The sequence below is a fragment of the Lemur catta genome, chromosome 2 (assembly GCF_020740605.2).
Source record: "Lemur catta isolate mLemCat1 chromosome 2, mLemCat1.pri, whole genome shotgun sequence".
Taxonomy (NCBI): domain Eukaryota; kingdom Metazoa; phylum Chordata; class Mammalia; order Primates; family Lemuridae; genus Lemur; species Lemur catta.
Window position 1 is genome coordinate 12,413,893 of NC_059129.1, and position 19,039 is coordinate 12,432,931.

The following is a 19,039-nucleotide window of genomic DNA, read 5'->3' on the forward strand; positions in this document are numbered from 1 at the left end:
AGAAATCAGAACACTGCTGAGATCTGCAGTTGAGAATTGATATTATCTTAAATAACATATGGTAGGGGCTCCATAATTTTCAGGGGTCGGGGCCTCAAAGTCTTATCTTAACCCAGCCCTGGAGAAAGGATAGAGTCCCCACTAAACTCAGGGCCTCTGCCCCAGAATATGTGGCACAGGTGAAAAGCGGCATTTGCGTGGACATCAAAAACTGCAACCTGAGGGCAAACATGTCCCTGGGGTGTTCCTGGAGCCAGTGTCTTCTCCGTCCCTCTTCCCTGGAAGCATCTGATGCTGGATTTAAAAGCCGACGAGCCGCCAGCGACAGAGAACTTGGAACATGGAACAGAAAGCCAGACCACCAAGCCCAGCGGCTCTCAATCTGCAGCGCCCCCCAGGAGGATCACAGACCCCCCAGGAGGATCATAGACTCTCACCCGTGATCCTTGCAGATGCTCATGGAGTATGGGCACATTCAAGTTGCATCTACCTGGGGCAATTCTGCCCTCTCCCCTCACCACCTCCAGGGACATTTGGCAGTATCTAGGGACATTTTTGATTGTCACAACTGGGTTGTGTGTGTGCTACTGGCATTTAGTGGGCAGAGGCCAGGGATACTCCTAAACACCCTACAAGGCACAGGACAGCACCCCATCCCCAGCAAAGAATGATCTGGCCCCAAATATCAACAGTGCCGAAGTTAAGAAACCTTGAACTAAACCAATGAACCTTGGGCTGATTCAGATTTTTTTTCTTATACATGATTCTAGCCTGAACAAATGGTTAATGGGAATCAAAGACTTTCAGCTTTTCTCCAGAGATGTAAGAAAAGTCCCTTCGCTGCCTCAGCTGAGCTTGTCTTGAGTCTCTTCTGCACAGAAAGGGGCCAAACCACTAGCTACAAGGCAGAGTCGGGAAAGGTCAAGCTAAGATTTCCTTCCTTCCGTTTCCTCCTTAGGCCTTTCTTCTTAGCTGCAACGCAGAAACCAAGGCACCAAATACAAAAATCCTCCCAGGAAGTGGGCTCAGCCTTCCCAAGACAAAGGGATTGCTCGTTCTGGGAAGATCTCCAAACTCTATGAAGTCTCCAAATTTAGTGAGATAAGGTAGGGGTGTCAGGGCTGAAATACTTTAGGTCAGTACTCTAGGTTTACATTATAAAAGGAAACTGAACCATGCCATTCTCTCGCTTCCCTGTTTAAAACCCTCCATCACGTTAGAATAAAATCCAAAGTCCTTAGCCTGGTCTACGACAGAAATCTCTGCCTCAGCACTATTGCCACTTTGGGCTGGATAATTCTTTGTTGCGGGGCCCGTCCTGTGCATTGCAGGGTGTTCAGCAGCAACCCTGGCCTCTCCCCACTCGGTGCTGGTAGCAGGGTGTTCAGCAGCAACCCTGGCCTCTCCCCACTCGGTGCTGGTAGCATTACACCTCCCCGCAATTGTGACAATCCAAAAGGTCTCCAGATATGGCCAAATGTCCCCTGAGGGCAAACTCACCCAGTTGAGAAGTACCGCTCTACAAGGATCAAAATGACCTGACCCTTGCCTACCTCTGAGACCTCATCTACCAACCACCTGTTTTCTTTCTATTCCTTGAAAATATAAGACCACTGCTGCCCCCAGGGCTGGACCCTGCTATTCCCTGGAAATCTCCACTCAACTGTCACCTCCTCATCTAAGCTTTCCACGACCACCCAGTTGAAAACAGCCCTCTGCCCCATCAATTTCAATCGCAACACTCTGTTTTATTTCCTGCACAGCATTTGGTCCTTACCTGCTATTTTCTTGTTCTCCGTAAAGGCAAGGCCAGTGCCCACGTGTCCACCACTATATGCACAGCTTCTGGAACAACGTCAATGCAGATGCCCCCGGGAACAAGCAGCGCAGCCCTCAACATGGAGGCCGAGCTGCTGCCACACCAGGGTGCAGAGAGGAGTCACCAGTAGGACGCTCTGTCCCCTGCCCTATCCAACCTCAAAACAATCGAAGCTGAGATGGGAGAAGCAACTGGGTGACCAGGACAACGTCTACTTTGTCCCTTGTTGAGGGGATCTCACAAGTAATCAGCCCTCCTTTCCTTTTTCATAAGAGCCTAAAGAGTTTAATTTGGTCGAACCACGTGGGGTGGGCTGGGGAGAACCGAAATAGACCATCTGTAAATTACTCAAATGATTCCAGAAGCCGCCCTGCAAGCTCCCTGGCAGCCGGCTCAGCTCTCTCGTCTCTACCCAGACAGAAATTCTCTCTCCCTGCAGCCTTTGAACACAGTTAATTTCCAATCAATAAAAAGGAAACCAAAGAAAACCATTTGGGACAAAAGACATTTTCTGGGGAAAACAAGAGCCGGGCTCTGCTCCGTGACCAGCGTCCTTTGAAGTGCTTCTTGACAGCCCTCTTGCTGTCACCTAGAAAGGGTTTCACACCCGTCCACACAACTTTTAATGAAGCCCAAACACAGCTGCTCTGTTCTCTCCTCTGCCTTTGTTCTCCCCGGGGAAGAAGCCTTTTGTCTCTTAATCTACTGCACAAACATTAAGATAGGAATGAATTTTTTTAAAAAGCAAAATCTAACCATAATGCTAGCACTTTACACAGTTCATTAAATACTTTCTTCTATTTCTTTTCAGTATTTTTTCCCCCAGTCCTTATCAATACACCAACATAGCATTTGCAGAGCCGCACTGACAACACTGGCAAATTCTGAAATTGCCTTCTTTCAAAAACTTCAACACCACATACACACACACACACACACACACACACACACACACATTTTCCATGCGACTACCCAGACATCATAAGTATCATTTTTAATGTCCACATATAATATTCCATTAGGCTGAGATGCTATTAACTTATATTGACCATTTTCCTATTGCTAGATACTTAGGTTATTTTTAATGATCTAAATTGGGCACTTAAGTATTTTTCTTCTTTTATGTCACATCCTTCTAATAAAACCCAGGGGCGGGATCACTGGCTCATAGAATGTCAAGATATTTTTCTGCCACTCGATATGAACTGCTGGACTGTTTGCTAAAAGGGCTGAACTAAGTTCACCGCCACCAGCAGAGGGGAACACAGAAGTCCCCCTACGATGTTACCAGGACTGGGTATGAACCTTTTATCAAATGGGTGTGGGATCAGTATGATTGCAAAAATACATACGCGTAAGATGGCGCCATATTTTTTGTTTGCATTTCTTTGATTGAATATCTAGTCATCTATCCATGTGACTGCATTTCCTTTTTTGTGCAGAAACGTTGACGCTCTGTGTGAATTCAATGCCCTTCCTCTCTAAGCCCACAGTGTGGCTGACAACATACATTTCACACTGAATTATATTTGGCTTTTTAATGACTCCCATCTGAGAGCTATCCTGCGGGTTTAGTCTGTATTTTCCTGCTTGCTGAAGAGGGTGAGCACCTTTTCATTGTTTATCAGCTATTTCCCTTCTGGGAAAACCCTGTTCCTTTCTCTTTGCTCATTTTTCTATTGGATGGTTGTCTTTCTTTCTCTTGTTAATTTATAAAATGGCCTCTGAATATCACGGATACTAATTATTCGCCAGTCGTGTGTTGTTACGGGTTGAAGTATTACTACGTCCCTCCAAAATAAAGGCAGAGGTCTAGGAGACAGGGAATGCAAAGATTGCCAGCAAACCACGAGAAGCTACGAGAAAGGCCCGAATCTTTCCTTTCAGGGAATTGCTATTGTTTAAGCTGCCAGTTTGTGGCACTTGGTTACAACAGCCCTGGCAAACTATTAAATAAAACGTGTGTACAGCAAACGAGTCCTCCCAGTCTGTGGCCTGCCTCTTAATTCTTTTCACCACGTTGAGCGACAGGCAGAAGCCATCATTTCAATGTGATGGTGCAGCCCTCCTTCCCCTCAACTGTTCACACTTTATGGCCTCTTAAAAAGATGCTTTGCTACACTGAGGTCATAAAGATCTTCTTTATTTCCTTCTAAAACTTAAAGTCTGGCCTCTCCAACGTGAGTTCTTAGCCGTCTGGACTTGATTTTGCTGTGTGGTGTGAGGTAAGGCTCATTTTTCATTTTGGAGGGAGTGATTACCTTTTCCCCATCTTTCCGCCCCTTGAGGCCGTGAGCTCATTGAGGGCAATGGCCTCCCCAGTGCCTCTGGGCATAAGAGACCCAGTGCGTGTTGACCACGTGAAATGTTTGCTTCTACCCTGTGTGTGAAGCTAAACCTTCCAGGGAAGGTGCGAGCGTTTACGTCAGGACTCCACGCCACCCAGATTAGATCCACCGACTTCAGACGCCTTCAAGCATCTGGAAAGAGCCAGAGCACACAGGACGGCGCTCCACGAGACAGAAGGTGCCAAGGTCAAGAGACCCTGCTCTAAATCCATCTCTAGGGGGAGCAAACCAAAACTCACACCTGACCAGGGGTCTCACTATTTTTTATCTTTTAATGGCTCCCATCCCCCTTGGGACAACCGCCAAGATCCACGGCTGGTCTGTAAGGATCTTCATTCCCCACTTCTGCCTCCAACGTGGTGCCATTCCCTGTAGGGCCAAACTACACGCCAGGTACATGGAACAAACATTCTGGGTCACCCAACCTCCCCCTGACTCCAGCCCACCCACAGTGGGGCAGGAGCCCTGCCGGGTGCTCCCACAGGCCTCAGACTTACCTCTTGGAGTGGATGCTTGGTGGCCACTACTCATGCCATGAATAGAAGCTCCATGTTGAGCCGGAACTGGGCACAGAACTGGGCACACAGGGGTGAATAAGTCCCCCAGGAGTCCCATCCCAGGGAGGTGTTGGTGGACAACGCAACTCTGGACTCTGGATTCCATCACCCTCAGCCTAGACGGCAAGCCCTTCACTTACTGCTTTACCCCCAAGACCCACGCGGGAGGCGACTCATGGCAAACCCTCCTAACATGTCCACTAAATAAGCCAACAATAACCACAGCTGGAAACGTGGATGGAGCACTTCTGCACACACAGGGGGCTGAGCACGTGCCATCTCGTCATTCTCTCATTTGGTTCCCGAAAGAGCCCTTCAGTGAGGATGAGGATGAGGATGATGTACTGATGACAACCAACATGACATGAGAGCACACCACATGCAAGGCAGAGTTTCGAGCGTGTTCCTTTATTTTTCCATTTAATCTTCACAGAGACCTCATGGGAGAGGCACTATTACTGTCCTCATTGTGCACATGAGTAAATGGAGGCACCAGAAGGTTCAGGCATGTGTCCAATATCACGCAGTGAGCAGGTGGCAGGCCAGGGTGTGAATAAGGAAGACACGTTTGATCTTTGTCCCTGGCTCCTGGCACATAGCTTCTAAAGCCGCTGGCATCTCCAGAGTGATCAGGTGTCTTTTTGTATGCCACTGAGATGACTGACAGGTGGCCAGGGGCCTGGGTAGCTTCAGGGTGGGGCTGGTCACCAGAAAGAGCAAGGCAGGATTGAAGGGTGGGAACTTCCAACCCCTCTCCCAGACCCCCAGGGAGGGGAGGGGGTAGAGGCTGAGCTCCATCACCAGTGGCCAGTGATTTAATCAACCGCTCGTACATCATGGTACCATCATAAAAACCCTAAAGGACGGTTCGGAAAGCTTCCAGATACGTGACTACATCAAGGTGCTGGAGGGGGGTTACTTGGAGGGGGACAACACAGAAACTCCCCCTTGGCAAGTTACTCAAACTTTCTTTCTTTTTTTTTTTGAGACAGAATCTCACTCTATTGCCCAGGCTAGAGTGCCGTGGCGTCAGCCTAGCTCACAGCAACCTCAAACTCCTGGGCTCAAGCAATCCTCCTGCCTCAGCCTCCCGAGTAGCTGGGATTACAGGCGCTCACCACCACACCCGGCTAATTTTTTTGTTTCTATTTTTAGTTGCATGGCTAATTTCTTCTATTTTTAGTAGACATGGGGTCTCGCTCTTGCTCAGGCTGGTTTCAAACTCCTGGCCTCAAGCAATCCTCCTGCCTCGGCCTCCTGGAGTGCTGGGATTACAGGCATGGGCCACTGTGCCCGGCCTTACTCAAACTTTCTGTGCCTCAGTTTCTTAACTGTAAAATGGGGACAATGATAGTCCTTGGATGGCTTTCAAACACAAATAGAAAACCCCTAGAACAGCTCCTGACCCATGGTAAGTACCAAGGGAGAGCCAGCATTTATTATTATTGATGACACTGTTGGAAATGGTTGGCCTGGTTCTAGCTTGAAGATTATGGGACTATAGGTCTGTGCTCTTGGCCACGATATGGCACTACTGTATACATGTGCCAGGCTCTCTGTTCTTAGCTCCTCAGAGTGCTGGGTTGGACTGCCTGCAACAACCCCTGAAATAAGTACTACTATGATCAGTGTTGTGATGCTTTAACTCTTCAGGGAGGGAAAAAGGCTCTGATGTGTGGCATTAGTCAAGCTCATACACAGTGGCTGATTTCAAGCTACCAGTGTGATGTCAACCGGCTTGCAAAATTCCTGAATATTTAACAGTTGGCTCTGTGAGCCAGCGCAAGCTGGCACCAACACCACCACATGATCCCCATTTGCAGACAAGGAAACTGAGGCTTAGAGATGGTAAGTAACTCACCTGAGCCCACAGCTCTAGCAGGTGGCAAAGCTAAGACTTGAACTCAAGTCTGTATGACCCCAGGGCCTATGTGTTTAACCAGCACTAGATCTTTATGGGATAAAGCAGTTGGCACAGTGGCAAGACCTCCTGCCTAAAAGCTGTGTGACTTTGGACAAGTCACTCAATCTCTCTGTGCTGCAGTTTTCTCATCTATATATTATAATAGGGAAGTTGTTCCAAATCATCTCTGATTCCTCTTCTAGTTCAAATACTAAGTAGGAATCAAAAGTACATGTGAATGTCTGAAATGTAAAATCAATTTCTATTTAAGGAGGAAGACAATAAGAAGGACCATGTGAAAAGAAACTTCTAGTTAATGGCTGCTTTGTAAGGTGCTGGCCTGGGTCCAGCTCTGGCTGCACAGCGTTGCCAAAACATTGCTGGTCATCAAAACCTGAGCAGGAAACAATTTGAACATACACACAAAGGCCAGGATTCGACTGAGAGGGTCAAGGCTGACAGCAGCTTGGGGCGAGTTAAAGACGGATTCTCATTAAAAACCTGGCATTTGCCTTGGCAAGAGCCATGGCTCTTAAGATGTCAGGGGGTGAGTGATCTTGAAATACAAGATGCAGTTAGGAGTTACCGGGCTGTTTTTGGCAGCTGACAAGGCAGGCTGGGGGTGTTCATAACTCCAGGCGGTTTTCAGGTACCAGGTCCAATGAGAACATAACTCCATGTACCTCGATTTATTATTTGTGCTTCTAAAAAATGTCTATCCAGATACAGGGGCTCATGCCTATAATCTCAGCGCTTTGGGAGCCCGAGGCAAGGAGGATCATTTGAAGCCAGGGGTTGGAAGTTACAATGAGCTATGATCGTGCCACTGTGCTCCAGCCTGAGCAACAGAGCGAGACCCAGTCTCTTAAAAAAAAAAATGTCCCAGTGAAACTACTCTGTATGACACCATAATGGGGGATATATGTCATTATACGCTTGTCCAAACCCACAGAATGTACAACGCCAAGAGTGCATCCTAATGTAAATTATGGGTTTGAGGTGACAACGATGTATCAATGTAGGTTCATCTATAGTAACAAATGTCCCACTCGGGCAGCGGATGTTGATAACGGGCAGGCTGTGCATGTGGCGGGGCAGGAGTGCGTGGGAAATCTCCCTCTCAATTTTTCCGTGAACTTAAACTGCCCAAAAAATAAAGTCTAACAAAACATTCCTAAATTCCTTTTATCTACCCTCTGCTTAGGGCATGGTTGAGACCAAAGTAGCATATATTGAAACGCAAATCAGATTCTAAGGCCAATTCCTCCTGCCCCCAATCTTAGCTGCTCCCCAATGTCCCCTCCTCTTCCTCCCTGCAACCTTCTGGTGCCTGGGCTCCCGATCACCATTGATTCAGTACATATTATGTGCCGGTGCTTTGCCTGCCTGATCTTGGTTTATCAAGAGGCAGTGCTGTGGCGTAGAGTGGTTAGGAGCAGAGCCTCTGCAGCTGGGTGGCCTGGGTTCAAATCTCAGTTCCGTGGCCTTGGGCATGTTGCTTAATGCATGCCTCACTCTTCTCATCTATAAGATGGGATGATGGCAATAGTTATTAATAACATAATGAAAGTGCTCTGCAGTGTGCCTGGCACACAGTGAGAGCAATGCAAGGGCTGCCGTCAGCATTATCTTCACAATACTCCCCCGATTGCCCATGCAGGAAGCATTATTAGCCCTCATTTATAGCTGAGGAATTGGACCCAAGTCCACACAGCTAGGCAACGGTGCAGCTGTGACTTAAACCAGGACAGTCTAACTCACAAGCTAACGCTCTTTACACAAGGCTATTTATTCAATTAAAAACACATCTGCTGAGTTCCTTTTAAGTACTAAAGATACCCAGACTAAATAACAACTAAAACCTTCTTTTTTGGCAAGGGGAGCTATAGGTGTACATCATCATGCACAGCTCATTTTTCTTTTTATTTTTTTACTTTCTGTAGAGACAGGGTCTCACTATGTTACCCAGGCTGGTCTTGAACTCCTCAAGCGATTGTCTTGCCTCGGCCTCCCAAAGTGCCAGGATTACAGGTGTGAGCCACCACGCCATGGCCCCAAAACTGATTTCTATGCAGTAGTTACTCTGCCCCAGGATCTGGCCAAGCCTTTCCCTGTGTATTGACAGGAGGCTGCGTGGGGACATTTCCTGTTGACCCTAGAACTGGCTGCTCTGGCCCAAAGCTGAGGACCTAGGAGACGTATTAAGGAGCCAGCAACAACTGGGGCCCAACACCTCCCTCTGGGATTTGTAAGAGGCAGAAGTGGTTCTGCAGTAGTCACACCTCCCCTGTTCCCAGTACCTGTAAGTATAAGGGTTGGGGGAGAGGGAGGCATTGGCTGAGTGGGAACAGCTGTGGATGTTCCCTGTCCCCTGCCCTCCCAAAAGCCGAGAGAGAGATGGCTGCCAAAAGAGTCACTTGCAAAGACTAGGTGCCTCTATAAGAACGGGACAGCCAGACATGGTGGCTCACGCCTGTAATCCTAGCACTCTGGGAGGCTAAAGCAGGAGGATCGCTTGAGGCCAGGAGTTTGAAACCAGCCTGAGCAAGAGCGAGACCCTATCTCTACTAAAAACAGAAAAAATTAGCCAGGTGTGGTGGCGCATGCCTGTAGTCCCAGCTACTCGGGAAGCTGAGCCAGGAGGATCGCTTGAGCCCAGGAGTTTGAGGTTGCAGTGAGCTAGGCTGACACCACTGCACTCTAGCCGGGGTGACAGCAAGACCCTGTCTCAAAAAAAAAAAAAAAAAGAAGGGGAGGTTGGCATTTTTTCTTTATGCGTTTCTGCTTAGCCAGGGTCGTGTCCATCTGCTTTGCACATTCCTGATCAGAGGAAAGAAGAAACGAAGAGAAGAGCGCTGCGAGCAGAGAGAAGCAGGGGCGTGGCAGATCCCGCACTCTGAGCAGTGGAGGTGGCGACAGTAAGTGTAGCGATGCTGACGGTCCCACTGCAGCACTTCACCCTGACCCGGCCGGGGTCTGCTGAGCTTCCTGTTGTCAGCCCTAGTCTCTCCGCTTATGGTCTCTCTGGCCACCAGAGTCCTCCCTTTCATGTCCCTAAGGCAAGCTGCAGGTGCCCAGGGAATAATTAACTCCCAGGAGCATTCCAGAACCCTCGCCTAACGCCAACTGGTGCATAAATACCCCAGCTCCCTCCCCCCACCGCAGGCTGCACTGAGTTCTCCAGGAGCATTAAGTTCCAGTCGCCCACAGCGGTAACTTGCTTGTTATCGGTCTCGTTTCCCCTCTTCCCTTCTGGTCTTCCCTGGTGTCACCTCTCAAATAAAATACTTGCACTCAAATCTTCGTCTTGAGGTCTGTTTCTAGGGGAGCCCAACCCAGGATGCCAGATGACTTTCCCCGGGGTCACTGACACCAGACAGCTGTGTCGGAGGCAACACGCACCGACTCCACTTCCTAAGGCACAGAGCCCTGACTCCCAGGCTGCAAAGGTCTAAAAGGGTTTCCTTTGGACAGAGCAAATCTCGGGTTAAAGCAGCGTTCAGGAACATAAATAGCCAGCATCCCGGTGTGCAAATATCACTTTCCACTAAACAGATTTTCTTCTTCCGGGCCCAAATCAAACACTCCTTCTCAGTGGGCAATCTGGCTTCGTAATATGAGAGATTAATACTAAGCCCTGACATGACTCAGAACTATCATTCCCCATGAACTTCCAGGAGCACTGCGCCTTGAGTCTGCCCCTCCGTAAGTCATCGCAATAAAGGCAGCCGATGTTGGGTGTGCCCTGCACAGCGGGTGCTCGTCGAAGCAGCCTGGGCACGGTACTTGCCAAGCCAGCTCATGAAGCCATCACAACATGCAACCAGCAAGTGGCAAAGCCAAGCTACAGACCCAACTCCGTCCAGCTCGACGGCCAAACCCTTTCCACCTTCCGCCTTCACCAGCCACCCGCTGTTTCTCAGAATGAGGTCCAGAGCTCACTCGCATTAGAATCTCCCAGCACATTCACTAAAATGCAGATTCTTGGGCTTCTCCCTCGAGACTTAGGAAATCAGAATCAGGAAGGATGAGGTCTGGAGACCCCACAGTCTCAGGTCCCAGGTGATGCTGATACTCGTTAAAGTAAGAGAGCCCCCGCAAGCAGAGAGCCCCGCTCTGTTTCACATCCCTTGGTTACCCCTGAAACTGGAGTTGAATGTCTCACGGCTGGTCCTGGGCACCAAAGACTCTGCCTTCAAACTGCACCTCCAAGCTGACCCCTGGTACCTCCACCTTACGTGGGGTCCAGACAGCCCCCACCCCTCGCCTAGGAGATCACAGCGATTATTCCTAACTGGTACCCTGACTTCCTCTCGTCCTTTGCTCCCCAAGATTTTCTTATTTATGAACATTTACAAATACAGAGAAGCTAAAAGAATTGTAGAGTACACAATTAGATACATCGCCTAGATTCTACAACGAACAGTTTTTTTTTTTTTTTTTTTTTGAGACAGAGTCTCACTCTGTTGCCTGGGCTAGATTGCAGAGGTGTCCTCCTAGCTCACAGCAACCTCAAACTCTTGGGCTCAAGCGATCCTCCTGCCTCAGCCTCCCAAATAGCTGGGACTACAGGCATGTGCCACCATGGCCGGCTAATTTTTTCTATATATTTTTAGTTGGCCAGATAATTTCTTTCTATTTTTAGTAGAGATGGGGTCTCGCTCTTGCTCAGGCTGGTTTTGAACTCTTGAGCTCAAACGATCCACCCGCCTCGGCCTCCCAAGTGCTAGGATTACAGGCGTGAGCCACCGCACCCGACCTGAACAGCTATTAATAATTCTACAATTATTTAAAATATGCTATTATATATCTGCTTTATTACATATCCGTCTGTCTACCATCACTCTTTTTTGAATGCATTTCAAAATAAGTTGCAAATATTAGCATACATCTCTTAGTCTATTTGGGCTGCTATAACAGAAATACTTCGAACTGGGTGGCTTATAGATAGCAGAAATGAATTTCTCACTGTTCTGGAAGCTGGGAAGTCCAAGATCAAGGCATCAGTTGATTTTGTGTCTGGTGAGGGGCTATTCCTCATAGATGGGACTTTCTTTCTTCATCCTCACATAGAGGAAGGGACGAGGTGGCTCACTGGGGTCTGTGTTATAAGGGCGCTGATCCCATTCATGAAGGTTCTGCCCTCATGCTCTCCCAAAAGACCCCGCTTCTTAATACCATCACCTTGGGGGTTAGGATTTCAACAAATAAATTTTGGGAGGACACAAACATTCAGACCATAGCACCTCTAAACACTTCAGCAGGCATATCATTAACCAGAGTTCAATGTTTGTTTATGGTAGGGCTTTTTAAGATTAAATGTATATACAGTGAAATGCACAAATCTTAAGAGAATTTGATGAGTCTTGATAAATGGATACACTCGTGTATCCTCCCTAATGCTCTGTAAGGTTCCACATGAGCTCGGGGCAGCTCATCTCTCCGCCACACTTGCCCTTCCTTCCGAAAGCCACGTGATTGCAAGAGAAAATGAACTCGGCCAGGCGCGGTGGCTCAAGCCTGTAATCCTAGTACTCTGGGAGGCCGAGGCGGGAGGATCGCTCGAGGTCAGGAGTTCGAGATCAGCCTGAGCAAGAGCGAGACCCCCGTCTCTACTAAAAATAGAAAGAAATTATATGGACAACTAAAAAAAAAAAAATATATATATATATATATATATATATAAATTAGCCGGGCATGGTGGCACATGCCTATAGTCCCAGCTACTCGGGAGGCTGAGGCAGGAGGATCGCTTGAGCCCAGGAGTTGGAGGTTGCTGTGAGCTAGGCTGACGCCACAGCACTCTAGCCCGGGCAACAGAGTGAGAGTGCACACCCATGTTCGTAGCAGCATAATTCACAATAGCCAAAAGGTGGGAGCAACCTAAGTGACACACACACACTGGAATATTATCCAGCCTTCCAAAGGAAAGAAATTCTGATACATATTGCAGAATGGATGAACCTTGAAGACATTATGCTCAGTGAAATAAGCCAGACATGAAAGGACAAATACTGTATCATTCCACTTATACGAGGTCCCCAGGGTCACCAAATTCATAGAGACAGAAAGGAGAATGGCGGTTGCCAGGGGCCAGGGGAAGGAGGAAATGGGCAGTTATTGTTTAATGAATACAGGTTTCAGTTTTGCAAGAGTTCTAGATGGATAGTGGTGACAGTTGCAGAACAATGTGAATGTACTTAATGCACTGAACTGCACACTTAAAAATGGTTAAGATGATAAATTTTATGTTCTATGTATTTTACCAAAATTAAAACTAATAATTAAGAAGAGTTGAGCCTACACAGATTTCGCCGCTAAGTGGCTTTCAATCCACTCAGATGAGCAGCATTTCTGCTAATGGCCAGTGCAATCTCACACCTACATCAATGTCCCCCCACCCACTGTGTTCTTATTCCCATTATAGTCTGGCTAACTTTATCAATAAGACCCAAAACGAGGTATCTCCATTAGCTGCCAATTTTCTGAGTGCCAAGATGACAGATGCAATGTTCAAAGGCATGAGACAGATGGGGCATTTCTGCCACAAGTCAGAGGGAGCCTATATGCTGGCCCTACGAGCCACCCGTTCATCCTCTGCAAGGGTTCTGCAAGGCAGAGAAGTAGTAACAGAACGAGACCCTCAGAGTTGCTCTGGCTCTGCACACCGTTAGGACAGGTGGAAAACCAGAAATGGAATCATTTTGTCTTACACATCATTACACAACTGCATCCTTCCCTTCCCAGTCAACTGACCAACCAAACGATTTGGCGAGGGCAGACGCCAGCCTCTAAAGCAAATCAGCAATTGCATTCATTCTAACAGCTTCAGTGCACGGCGTGAGAATTTTGTTTTCTGTCTACAGTACAGGCTGTGTGGTTTGACGAGGGTTTTTGTTCATGACAAATATCTCCTCTTCCACATACGGAATGATAAGCAAAGCAGCGCCCTGGACATCTGGTCCTCATACCCTCCGCCCCTTGGCTCTGCCCTCATTTCAGCAACTGTCCCTGCCTGAAACCCCCCTCACCCTTCGGGGACTGGCCCAGCTGTCAGCTTGCCTGTTACGGTACAGCCTGTCACGTCCCCCAACGTGCATTCTCCCCTTCTTCCCGAACAGGGTTTCTCGAGCTGAGCACTACTGACATTTTTGGCGGGATAACTTTCTTGGGGAGGGGGTTGGCGGGGGGTGGGGGAAAGAGGAACATCCTGTGCGTTGTAGGATGTTCTGTAGCATCTCTGGTCTCCACCCAATAGATGCCAGTAGTGCTCTCCCACCCATAAAACCCAAAATGTCTCCAGGTGGTCCCTGCTGCAGAAGCACTGTTCTAGAGTAATAAGAGCCCTGGGTAGGCCCATGGCCACTCCGCTGAAAATCAAATTTCCCAGGCTGGTTCACAACCAACGACTAGCTGATGTAGGGGTACAAAAGGCCAGCTCCCCTGCCTCGAGGAGGGACAGCTCTGCAGTGCAAGTCTGTGATCCAGAGTCCCCTCCCCACATAGGTCAGGCTGAAGCCAGGTGTGACCTGAGACCACATCCTTGCTTGGCTGTCACCCATCCCCTATCCCGTTTTGTTCTCTCCCTTGCAGGTTTTTCTTAAGCACCCTGGATGGGTTCAACTGTGTCCCTCAAAAGGGCAGGTTGAAGTCCTAATCCCAAGGACCTCAGAATATGAGCTTATTTGGAAATGGAGTCATTGCAAGTGTAATTATTTAGGTCAAGATGAGGTCACACTGGAGTAGGGTGAGTCATATCACACTGGAGTAGGGTGAGTCATAATCCAGTATGACTGATGTCCTTAGAAGAAAAGAGACCCAGACACACACAGGGCAAAGACAGCATGTGACACCAGAGGCAGGGACTGGAGCAAGGCGGCTGCAAGCCAAGGCATGCCAAGGATTGCCAGTAACCACCGGAATGTAGCAAGAGCCAAGGAAAGATTCCTCTATAGGTTCCAGAGGGAGTGTGGCCCTGCCTTGGACCCCTAGCCTCCAGGACTGTGAGACAGCAAATTTCTGTGGCTTTAAGCCATCCAGTGTGTGCTGCCTTGTTAGGGCAGCCCTAGCAAACTCGACCACAGGCAAATCCCTGTCTCAGGCTCTGCCTCAAGGGAACCCGACCAAAGACAACTGGCCTTTCCACTCAAAGAGCGTCAGTTCCAGAGGAAGCGTGATGTGGGTGATGGCAGTGCAGTCTTCCCTCAAAGTTTCCACGTGCCTTTCTTTGTGTGAGCTCCTCACCTAAGTATGATGCCAGTGTTCAAAGAGAAATATTCATATAACATGACCACCCCCAAAGAGATTTCATCAACATTTAAAACTCCTGTTTAAAATACATTTGCTCCCTAAACTCAACTGAGCACACCCTGATCCATTCCTATGGTGGAGGACATACTGTCTTGGAATTACTGAGAGATGGTACTGCAGTCTCCAAGATGGCGCCTTCCTATGAAATATTTGGTCAATTTTGACCTTTTTTTTTTTTTTTTTTCCCTGAGACAGAGTCTCACTCTGTTGTCCTGGCTAGAGTGTCATGGCATCAGCCTGGCTCACAGCAACCTCAAACTCCTGAGTTCAAGCAATCCTCATGCCTCAGCCTCCCAAGTAGCTGGGACTATAGGGGTGTGCCACCATGCCTGGTTAATTTTTTCTATTTTTAGTAGAGACAGGGTCTCGCTCTTGCTCAGGCTGGTCTTGAACTCCTGACCTCAAGTGATCCTCCCATCTCAGCCTCCCAGAGTACTAGGATTACAGGTGTGAGCCACTGTGCCCAGCCAATTTCTACCACTCTTAATAAAATGAGTTTTTATTTGTGCCAGCCAATTCCTACCACTCTTAATGAGTCTCGGTTGTACCTTTATTCCCGCCGCATGCAGCACACTGTATTAACGGTTTGCTGTTTACCTGTCTGTCTTCCCCCCAGACAGGGAGTCTCTTGCTGCTGGGAATTGCATGATATTCATTTTATTAATCCAACTAGAGATCCCCAGCACATAATAGGACCGCAAGAAAAATAGCGGGAAAAATGAACAAACCAGAGAAGAAGAAAGAACAAAGAGAGGTGGAGAGAAAGAAAACAAATACCTTAAGGATCGAGATGACTCTTCCTAAAGCTCCTTTGAGCGGTACTAAGAAAACATTCGTCTTACTTGGGAGAGAGCGACGTAAGGAATTCACAGCCATGATTTAGAGTCAAACCCATGGCGACAGGAATTAACAGCCACTCTCTACCTGATAAAGACGCCAGCACAGGCTGAGAGCCCCACTGTGACAGACCAGATGAGTGATCAGAGCGGTTGACCTGCCTGAAATATTTCCATTTTATACCTACTCTTAATTCACAGAGGCACCCGAAGGTCCCCATGAAACTAAGGCGCCAGCCCTCCGTCTGGGAGAAACCTGTGCCCGGTGACATAAGACAGGCCCGGCTGTCTCTCTCCGACAGTCCCCAGATTAGCTCAGCTCATGAAATGCCAGTTCCTCTGCTTCAAGAGGGCACAGTGCCAGAAACGATCAGAAACGCTGTCCGCCTCCGGCCTGCCCAGTTGGACATTCACCAGGTGCCATTACTGCGTAGGACACGGGACAGTGAAGCTCCACAGGCTTGCTCTGTCTGAACAGGCTCAGGACAGAAGACATCCTCTCCTGACAACCAGGGCCGCCACTCGTGGAGGGCTCCCCACCCACCAGGCCCTCCCAGCGGGGCTGGCTCATTGACTCCTGGCCTCACCCCTGCAAGGCGGTGTCTGAGCCCCCATTTCACCCATGAGGAAGCAGAGGGACCCCGTGCGCGCAGCTAGGAAGTGGTGGGGAGGTCGGGTCCAAGGCCATTTTCTCCACACGCCACCCCCAGTGTCTCCCCATGGAAAGGCGACTCTTGTGAACCTAATGGCGGCCGAGTCCTCTCTCCTTTGCTTCACTATCTGCCATTCCTGTGTCTGCACCAGGTAGTCCCACAGGACAGAAAAGAGAGGGAGGGGAGAGAGAGAGAGAGAAGAGGGGAGAGGAAGGAAGAGAGAGAAGGAGGCAACAAAACCATAGCGATGGGCCGGGAAGGCTTTGCTGGAAAGGTGACATGTGAGCCCAGACCTGCGGAGGGAAGGCGTGTGGATGTCTGGATTCTCTGCACCTCCAGGGGCTTCCACTGAGGTTAAGAGCACGCACGGCTTGGCAAGACAGAACTGATGGTGTCTAGTGGGTCTCCCTCTTTCACCTGTAAGTTTCTAGAGGGTTGAGACAGGGAAACTCTTTGAAAACCCAGGGATATCAAACACCAAGGAAGATACCCAGAAAGCACCCACAGATCCTGGCCGTGTGGCCGGGAGGAAGGCCACCCAGAGGGATGGCCTGCGGTGCTAGTTTGGGATCACAGCCGACGCTGCCAACGCCCTGCCCGCTGTCCCCTCACCCTCACCATTTAGGCGCACACGGGCCCGGCATGAAGCTGCCAGCCCCTGGGTTATTTTGCACTTGTGGATGTCAGAGGTCTCTTTACCTGCCAGTGCAAAAGGCCAGAAGTGCCAGGGAATTAACCTCTATGACTGGCAGGTGTTGGGGTATAAACACGCCGGCTTCCTCGCCCCCGCCCCCAGCGGCGTGTCCTGTACACAGGCTGCCGGTGCCCTCAGCAGGTTGACGGTCTCTTCCCCCCCAACGGTAGCCAGCTTGATAGTGCATCCTGCTTGTGACCACTCCCTCCTGGTGTCACCTGCCTAAGACGTGACCTCCCTTGCCTCAGGGTCTTCTTCTTGGGGAAGCCAAACTGAAGAATTAAATCTCCCATCTTTGAAGATGCACACACCCATGCACGCGCGCCCAGGCACACGCTCTGGCAGGGGGACAGTCCCTCCAGTTCGCATATTTAAAACCTGCACCCCTAAATGTGACGTCGGCCACCAAATCCCTGGCCAACAGAGCCCAGCTTTGAGAAGCACCTCAGTGTGTTCGCTGCAAAAGAACCCAGCCTGTGTCACACAGGACTGACTGTTGTCCCCAGCGTGGATGGGCTAGATCGGTCTCCTACTGGCTGGGTCTTCTCCTTCCCTGGGGCTCCCCACATCCTTCCACCTGCAATGGGTGGACAGTGGTCCTCCAACACACGGGAATGTCCAAAGGTCTACAGGACACGCAGCCTGGTCCGTGGGTGGCTCCCCTGGGCCGCCCAGGGGAAGGAAGCCAACTAAACAATTCGCCGAAAAACATCCATGCATCATCCTGTTCTGCAGCCTTCACTGTTTTTTTCCCCCAAAATCAATTTCTGCAAGTCAAAATGACTGATGGCTTCATACTCGAGACAATCATTCTCCTTATTAAATAACTCAGCATCGATGACAAAAAAGCTCCCTGAGTGGTAGTGGGTGTATGAATCTATACGTGTGATAAGATTTCACAGAACTACACACACACACACACACACACACACACACACACACACACACGAGCAGCACGTGTAAGAACCGGTGGAATCTGAGTAAGGTCTAGCGTGGCCCCTGATGTCTATTTCCTAGTGTGGCTGATATGCTCTGGTTGTGCAAGATGTCATCGTGGGGGATGCTGGATCAGAGGGACACAGGCATTCTCTGTCCTATTTTTACAACTTCTTGTGAGTTGAAAATTATTTCAAAATGAAAAGTTTTAAAAATCCACAAACATAATTTTTTTGACCAGTAAAATAAAATGAATCATTTTTTAAGCACCCGGGAAGAGACACGGCAAAGCCACCCCTTACCTGAGAACTGGGGATCAGCGCCTTCCACCAGTGGCCGCCCTTGACCAGGTCGACTTCACACAAAGGCACGGAAACCTTGCCAATGACACAGTGGCGCGAGAACTTATCAAAATCCACCACGGTGAGGAGCAGGGTCCTCCTCTGGGCTTCTAGGAAGGGGATCTCGAAGGTGTAGCGCTCCTCGAACACGGGCTTCTGGGTCTTGCGTTTGACCCCGGTCTGCTTGGAGTTCTTCTGGTCCGGCAGGAGGCAGATCTTGACGTAGGGGTTGGAGTGCGCCATGTCCTGGCGCGAGCCGTCGTGGGAGATGGGAGGGGGCAGGTCCCTGGCCTCGATCACCCGCACGGTGAGGTGGTTGTGCAGCAGGTCGTACTGGGTGCTGAAGTGCAGCATGCCCAGCTGGTACTTGGACAAGATCTCCTCGTCTGTCAGAGAGTCCACGTCATCGCTGCTGGAGTCGAGGGAGTACAGCCGGGGCTCGAACTTTCGAAAATAATCGTCCGGGGTATAGGTCCGTCGGAGCACCGAGGGCTGGACGGACTCCTTCTTGGCGCTGAGAACGCCGAACTCGATGGGTTTAATGTCGATGAGCGGGGAGCTGGGTCGTCTGGACTCGAGACCTAAACAGCCACCAGAAACGACAATGAGGACCGCCACGGACAGGGCAGCCCTGGGCCGCCT

The 19,039-nt window shown here is 49.4% G+C and overlaps 1 protein-coding gene across 1 annotated transcript in view; it reads right to left on the minus strand.

Annotated features, from left to right (window-relative positions):
• SYT17 (synaptotagmin 17) overlaps positions 1-19,039 on the minus strand; it is a 66,775-nt gene that overhangs the window by 34,023 nt on the left and 13,713 nt on the right. Inside the window, exon 5 of the mRNA XM_045542688.1 lies at positions 18,359-18,978. Coding sequence (XP_045398644.1) covers positions 18,359-18,978 — 620 coding nt within the window. The remainder of the gene's footprint in view (positions 1-18,358; positions 18,979-19,039) is intronic.